Source organism: Rousettus aegyptiacus, unplaced genomic scaffold, assembly GCF_014176215.1.
Source record: "Rousettus aegyptiacus isolate mRouAeg1 unplaced genomic scaffold, mRouAeg1.p scaffold_m13_p_9, whole genome shotgun sequence".
NCBI lineage: Eukaryota > Metazoa > Chordata > Mammalia > Chiroptera > Pteropodidae > Rousettus > Rousettus aegyptiacus.
This window is the reverse complement of record NW_023416312.1, coordinates 50718765-50727204: the sequence shown is the minus strand read 5'-3', so window position 1 is coordinate 50727204 and position 8440 is coordinate 50718765. Positions and strand designations below refer to the sequence as shown.

The 8440-nt window shown below is 34.2% G+C and overlaps 1 protein-coding gene across 1 annotated transcript; it reads right to left on the bottom strand.

Moving 5' to 3' along the window:
• Positions 1–1397: 1397 nt before the first annotated feature.
• On the bottom strand, positions 1398–5977 carry PABPC5 (poly(A) binding protein cytoplasmic 5). Its single transcript, XM_016146848.2, has 2 exons — positions 5723–5977; positions 1398–5084 (listed from the first exon to the last, which is right to left on the bottom strand). Exon 2 carries the CDS (start codon positions 5058–5060, stop codon positions 3912–3914), a length of 1149 nt encoding a protein of 382 aa, XP_016002334.1. The 5' UTR covers positions 5061–5084; positions 5723–5977; the 3' UTR covers positions 1398–3911.
• Between the last annotated feature and the right edge of the window lie 2463 nt (positions 5978–8440).

Here is an 8440-nt window from a genome sequence, read left to right as displayed (position 1 = left end):
AACTACTGACCATTATCTTCTGGGGCCAAGTGGGATACATTAACTCTCTTGAGGCTCCAAAAAACTATTTGTTAGGTTACACTCCATGGAAAGCAAATAACACCCTGAAATATGTAAGAATCAATTAATTTCAGATGTGCAAGCACTAATCTCTCAGGGACTCTCGTGATCACTTGATTCAATGCAAGAGCAAAATCTTGTAGAATATCTTGGTCGTGAAGCAATGTCCCATTAATTTATTTTTAAAAGTTTCTCTACAAATAGACTTTTATTTAAGTTATGCCAATTATTAGAAGCTTTGGCTAAGAAAGGTTCATCAGTTGAGTGTTTAATAATAATGAAGGAAAAAAGCATGAGAAGTGTGAAAGCATTGATAATACCTTAACAGTATAAGCATGAATTTATGTCACCAGTAACACTATGCTAGAAATACCAATCTATATAACCAATGACTTTTCAATTTTCTTCATAGGATGAGATTTGATAAAAATGGTTTATTCTGTAATAACTCTTTTCTCTTGTTGTCAAATACTGAGAATTGGAAAACAAACAAATAGAAGGATATGATCCATAGGTTATTTAGTCATTAATTCAACAAGTAATCATGAAATGCTATATTCCAGGTATTCCCATAAGTGCTGGGAACATTTGTATCATCTATATTCAGTCATTTATAAATACATTTCTAACTGCTCCCTTAAATTAGGCCATTTATTTATGAGTAAGATGATAATCTCTCCATTGCTAAATATTCCCTTAAAAAATAAATATTCTTACATTTTTTTCACTGGGCTAAAAATATCATTTACACATATAACATTTTATTTTCCCCCTTAACCATAGATATAATCAGAAAGGCACCAGTATGTGTGAAACTTCTGGTACAGAAAAGCTTCCCCCAAATAACCTTTAATGTGATGGTTTGTAATCACAAAGCAATGTTCTTAATTTTCTTCTCCTTGGGCACATTTGAAGTTTGTATATAAGTGACTGTTTTGAAAACCTTTAAAAAAACTTGCATTAAAAATCTATTATTAAGTTGATCATTGATAGTATAGTTTTACCAATTTTTACTAATCATGCACTAGGAATGAACAATAACATATTTTTAATGCTTTGTTACCGATTTAAGCTTTTGTATTTGTGCTCCCCCTTGGAAGCCTTAATTATAAGGAGTCTGTTAAATGTAGCTGAACATAAAATATAGAAGATTGAAAAACTATGCAGGTGTTTGTGCTCAAAGAGAGATTATCTTTTCTTTATGTTTTTCCCCTGCTTTTCACCAACAGAATTTAGTTTTGTTTTGTTTTGTTTTGTTTTTACTTTTTGCAGGGTCTTAACATTTCTATTTTATGTGTATTTAAGTACATTTTAATTACTCTTTTTCATTACACTAGCTAACTTTTTGAAAATAGTAATAATTTGAATACTTAAATAATTTCCTGAAATGTATTAAATGCATATGCTTGAAGATTTTTACCTTCTAGAAGGTTTTAGCGATTTGCATTAAATCGAAACATTTGTAAAAGTGTTAGACTAATAATGAGACTTCAAGTTTATAATTTAAATGCAAACTGGTAGTGGGTAAAAAGAAGTAAATATGATAAATAATAACCAATGTAACTATTTACATTTTATTTGGAGTTACATCATTTTCATATATTTTAATGATCAGAAAGATATAAAGCAAGTAGTCTTATAAACTACAAAAATTATATCCCATTATTTTAGGTTTTTTTTTGTCAATTTAATTGAAAACTATATCTTGAATGTTTTTCAAAATTGTGATACATCCAGCAATGATGTGCATTTTAATTTTTCTACCAGTTTTAAGCTTTTACATGCTATTGATTTTTGTCAAGCTCATATAACTCAAAAATGTTCTTAAGCAAGGATGTTCAACACATTATTTACAAATGTAGAAAACATTGAAAAACATATAAATCTTATTCAATAATGAACTACTTAGATAAGTTATAGTACATCCACACATTGGAATACTATGTAGTCATTAAAATGATGATACAGATAGATATTTATCGACATGTAAAAAGGGTTATGTGTTAGTTTAAAATAAAAAAAAAAACATGACAGTACTTATAGTATGTTTTCTTTTTTGTTTGTAAAACAGTGTGTGTATACACAGGAAAAAAGTCATGGGAGGATATGCATGTACTGAAAATATTAATAGTGGTTATCTCTGAACTGTGAGAATTTTACTTCCTTCTTTATGATTTTTTTATGAATTTTAGTAATGTGTACATTTTTTAGAATCAGTATGCATTATGTTTAAAATTGAAAAAAACTGATTTCCACTTGAAAATGTTTGATAATGAATATACTTGTAATTTACAGCTAATTACATAGAAACAGCTTATTTTCATTATTTTGTGGGTGAATTGCTAACAGAAATTTTAACAAATTATATATTTATATTGCATTATGTATGAAACTGAAAATTTCTAATAAAGTAATAAAAAACAACTAAGAATAGACATTTAATTACAGTTGTATCTGTGATGAGTAAATCATATTTTTTAAAATATAATTGTTTAAATTTTACATAAATTAGGTATTTATTTCTCAACTTCCAAAATGGATTTAAGTGGAATATATTAAAAGAGAGAACATTAGAAGAAAACATAAAAGTAAGTGTAATATGGCTGGAAGGTAGATGAGTGGGAAGAAGAGAGAACTGCAAGTGAAGTACAGAAAATCTGTAATCTAGAAATTACAATCTAAATGATATAACTGTAACAGAACAGAACATTTTGTCAAAATTTCCAAGCAACCAGACATAAAGAGATTCATACTGGATTAATAGTTCTCATGTGATAGATAAAAACATAGGATTTATTCAAGGGTGACAACCTTTTCTTTAACTTTGAAACAAGTGTGAATATTATCACATGGATATATTCAACAATTTACAAGAGACAATGACAAATTTAATAGAAGATGTTACTCAAGGTAGTTTTTTTAAACATTATATGGATTATTTAACTTTTATATTGACACGATAATTGCTGAAGGTAAAATCTTAAAATTATCTCTATGTAAAGTCAATTCAGTACAGTTATTCGTCTTGTTAATTTAACATTATTCGAGTATACATACAAATGAGTTTAGAAAAATGAGTGGTAAGAATGCTCTCTAGACTGTCTTCAAATATCAAATTTCTCAGGAAAGTTTTTTTTAAGATGAAATTCAAAATTTAAATAATTAATACCTGAAGTGTTAATTTTCTAAGGTACTGATTGAGAAAACACCACTATGCTTATTTCTCTGGGTATTACATTAATAATGAAAACTCGTAACACTTAGATAAAGCCACTACTGAGTCTGTGGTATACCCAAACTATATCTTTAAAAGGAAAATAATATAAATAAATAAAGGGAAGGAAAGAAGCTCACATCTTTTTAAAAGAATAGTCATATTAAGTAATAATTTAAAGTGAAATTATGCACAAATGATAACTCGATGACATACATTTTCCCCTACACTATCGATTTTTCAAAAAGCAAGTTACAAGTTTTCACTGTGATAGATTCAGGACCATTTTGAGAATATTTTCATAGATGAAATCAAATTTAGTAATATTATTGAAACAAGAAAAGAAATATACTCAATTACCTCACCTTGACTCGTTTAGGAAAAAAATGTGTGGAGGAATAAACTTTATTCTCCATTTTTCTAAGAATATTATATCAAAAAATAGTACAAAATGAGTTTTACAATTAGAAATTATGCTATTCACTAAAATGAACAAGGTTTTCTAGCTTCACATTTTTTAAAGCAAATAGTCACTTAAAAAAAAAGATGAATTGACATAAAATAACCTCTTATCACAAAGTAGCCCAAACTAAGTAGGCATCAGCTTAAGGCTGAAATAAATTGAGCATTCTTATTCTCACCACCGGCGCCTGGCCTGCCCCAGGGTGACATGCAGGGGCTTGGAGCCCATTATGCGACCATTCATCTCATCCACTGCTTTGGTAGCCTCTTCAAAAGTGGAGTAGCAGACGACACCAAACCCTTTGCCTTGCCCCACTTCCACCATCACTTTAGCCCGGCTAATTGATCCAAAGGAAGAAAATTCCTCCTTCAGTTTTTCATCGTCGATTGTCTCATCCAGGTTTTTAATATAGACAGGCACCCCCGGAGGCCGACTTTTTTCTTTCAATCTCAGCCGTTCGAATCTTCGCCTTAACTCAGCCAGGCGCTCAATTTTCTTCTGTGCTCGGCCTACATATAGGACTTTCCCATCGATGGACTTTCCGTGCAGGTCCAGTACAGCCTTTTGGGCAGCCTCGTGTGTCTCGTATCTTACAAATCCAAAGCCTTTAGATTTCCCACTGGCATCTCTTATTACCTTAACACTCTCAGTTGGCCCATATTCACTGAAAATGTCCTTCAGTTTTTCGTCATCCATGTCATCTCCAAAGTTTTTAACAAAGACATTGGTGAAAGTTGCTCTATCCCTGGTTCTGACTTCAGCTGCCCGCTCTTCCGGAAATTTGAATCGGCCAACGTAAACTTGGCGATTGTTGAGCCGCACTCCATTCATGTGCCAGATGGCTCTGTTGGCAGCCGCCAGGCTGTCAAAGTGCACATAGGCATAACCCTTAGAGCCATTGTCATCGCATACTACTTTGCAGGAGAGAATGTTTCCAAAAGCAGAAAATAAATAAAAAAGGGCCCTATTGTCTATGGATTTGTCCAGGTTTTTGATGAATATATTTCCGACTCCAGACTTTCTTAAGCGGTCATCTGGCTGAGACCACATGAGGCGGAATGGTTTGCCATTAATCAAATCAAAATTCATGGTGTTCAGGGCCCACTCTGCATCCGCAGGAAAACGGAAGTTAACATAGCCGTAGCCCAGGGGGCTGCGGGTCACCGGGTCACGGCAGATTCGGGTGAAGCGCAGGGGGCCAGCAGGCCTGAACTTTTTATATAGCATATCCTCGGTGACATCTGGGTCCAAGTCACCCACATACAAGGCAGCCTTGAGGTACTTCTTTTTCTTGCCAGCAGGATTAGGCTCCCCACTCCCCATCTCTCTGAGCACAGGAAGGAGATTCTGTTGGGAGAGAAAAAAAAAGGCTGCTTTCTCTAAGGTATGGGCCAAGCAGCTGTTCACGAATAGAAAAAAGCCAAGTAGAAGGAAGCTAAAAGCAGTCTCAGAAACCCTGTTGAGGTTGAGAAAATGAAGTTCAGAAACACCTGGTCAGTAGGCTCAGAACGCATCAAACAAAAAGGCACCCTAATAACAAATCTCTTCTACCTTAGGGATTTACAATTTCCACCCATTCAGATTTAAAATCAGTTTCAAAAGCCAGCAGTAGGAAAGAAATTTCCCTTTCCCTGTTAAATTGTAAGAAATCATCAAGCAGCTCCCCATATCTAGCATTGCAGACCAAGGCCTCGCAACCCGTTTTCTGCATAAATATAGGCCTCGAGCTCCTGTTGGCTTAAAATTACATCAACAAGGGCAGGGGCGCCGAACGTGTATTCCTCCGCCGGCTGCCTGGCGGGTCTCAGGCGGGCTCCCAGCTAAGTAAGGCCGCTACACACACCGAACGTCAGCGAAAGCTGACTGCACTTGGTGCTTTGGGCCGGCAGGCTGCAGGCGGCGGATCAGACAGAGAGACAGACAGACAGACACACGCGGGGAACCAGAGACCGCCCAGATACCCAAGGTGCCCACTGGGTACGGACCGAGTGACGCGCGGTGATTTCGGCAGCCTGAGACTCGCGGCAGGTCCGGAGGGACTGACTGGCAGACGCGCACTGGGTCAGCTCAGACGCGAGGCGGTTCCGGACAGATGCGGGGCGGAGTCAAACGAGAAGGACAGATGCGCGGCGGGCGGGCAGAGCGCTGACCGATGGACAGGGATTGCTCTCCGCAAGACAAACCGACCCAGGGACGAAAAGCCTGTAGCTGTGGTAGGGCGGGGCGCGAGGAAACCCGGAACCGTGCTAAGTAACTTCCCGCTTCTCTGTGCCAAGATTTGAGAGAGAGAGAGAGAGAGAGAGAGAGAGAGAGAGAGAGAGAGAGAGAGAGAGAGAGAGAGAGAGAGAGAGAGAGAGAATTTAAAAAATGGTGTTTAGATTTTTTCTTATTTTTGAAGTTTTATTTATTAATTATTTTAAAATATTATCTTTAGTCTGCTGATTCCAAAACCAGAGGAGATGGCAACTTAGGCGGAAAGAACTCTCATAAGGTTTTTTATATTTTATTTTATTTTATTTTTAACCGATTCTCTTAATCATTTCTGTTTAGGAAATAAGATATAGCTTGCATACTTTTCTTGAGTGCATTAGAAAGTCAGACTTGACATCTGTACTGGACTCCCAGTCCAGTGCTAAACGATCACAGGGTCGAATAAAACACAGGGCCATGTTGTCTTTGGCCTTTATCCTTACTCCATTAAATTCCAGCATAATGGTAGCATTATCCCCAGGTAGTAGGCAGAGTTCTTTTCACTGCTCTAGTAATACTAAGGCTTTAAATTGCAGAGTCAGAAAATGGCTTTTAATGGTACTTAGCGCCCCAAATGTTGCAGATGTGCTGCTTCTATAATCACAAATTACTAAATCTTAGTTAAAGAGATAAAAGCTGTAAAATCAGTGCAAAATACATAATTAACGTTTGCAGATGAAACAAACACATAAAGATATAGGCACTTTACACAATTAATTACTAATTTCTACATGAGCTGTCAACTTTACACCATTGCATTTTCTTTTAGACTGTACTGTTGACTAAAGATGACAATTTAACCTCATTATTTGCTCAAATATTTAATAATTTTAAAAATTGAACTCTTGTGCTTGCTTTCTAGGATTCTCGCTTAACTAGGGCATGGAGACTATTTGAGAAAAAGCGAATACAAACAACAAAATATTACAGAGATAGACTAATAAAAACTGTTCTTACAATATGACTACAGTGACTAGAAACACTTGCAAACACTTGCTTTGTTTATTTTATTTTGAACACAGTTTTTAAGCAACTTTCCTGCTAAGTTGAATTAACAAGCTTTTAAATTAACTTTTGACTGTTTTTATTTTTCTTATTTAAAAATATTGTTTTACTGGAATTGTTATATTAAAAAACAGGAAAATAATTTCCACAGCATTATTAATGAATCAGATCAATATTTTAAAATCATTTATGTAACAATCTAAATACCCATATTCCAATTCATTTATACATATTTCCTCTAAGATTATAGTTAGCAGCGGGTTGTTAAAAGTAATTATTTTCAAAATAACCTCCTCTTTTACACTTACCAGCCATTTTGGGGCCATCGTACTGTAAATATTCTAAACTATAGTGACATTTTTATTAGATCAAAAATGAAAATATATATGTAATTGCTTTGAAATAAATGATTTTGTTGTGTTTCCTCTGCTAAGCAGAAGATTTTGGCAAAAAGGAAAACATTTTCACATATAATTTGTTGAATCATTTTAATATTTAGATTGAGAAAAGTCTCAATCTTTGTCATTTTTTGTCATTTTTATTATGTATTAAAAGTGAGTTTATAGTCAATGTTAATATGATTTATATATTAAATCCATTAAAAATCCCCTCCCAGATTTCTGAGGCAGTTGGTTGAAGCATATTTGTGTCTTTCTAAATCTGAGAACATTTTGCATGAGGAAAGAATCACAGACAACTGACATTCTAAGTTCATCCTATCACACATTATTATTTACAGTTGATAGTAATGTATCAGCATGAGTGGAAGAAGAGCAGTTGGGAATTTATTTTTCATCCTTGTCCCACCAGGCACTTGATCCTGTGTTTCCGATTAAAAGTCTCAGCTGTACAAGTTAGTGGAACTTCACAATGTTAGTAAATTTGCTGCTCTCTTGAATGACATATGGGACAACTGAACAAAATATTATAAAGTAAAATCTTTATTACCTAGAACTTAGCTCATTTTCTTTTTTAGACAGAGAGGATAATGGTAAGAAAACAATTCGATGTTAAGAATGTAGTATAAACAGGCATTCCTACAGTAAGTTTTGGAGACAGTAGCAATTTTTCCCCTATTTCCAAAAATTTCATCTTGAACCATGAGCACTTATGCCTTGAATGATAAGCCTAAAGTCACTTTGGTAAGATTAATTATCAAAGAAAGATTAAATTGTGTTTATTAGAAGGTACTTATTAAAGTGAGAAAGTGACCAAAACTGGAAAAGTTTTAATATAGTTTACAATGGAATGAGATTCATGCTAAATTGTTAATAAACCAGAATACCTCATTCTTAAAGCAACATTTCAGTATTTTTAAATATTAAAACTATAGTTTAGATACTTATTCAAGTTGGTAGCTATAATTCATACATTTACAACCATACAGGATTTGTTGGAAATTAAGAAAACCTTTTATAAAAACAGTTCAACACGTGTTTTCTTTTTCA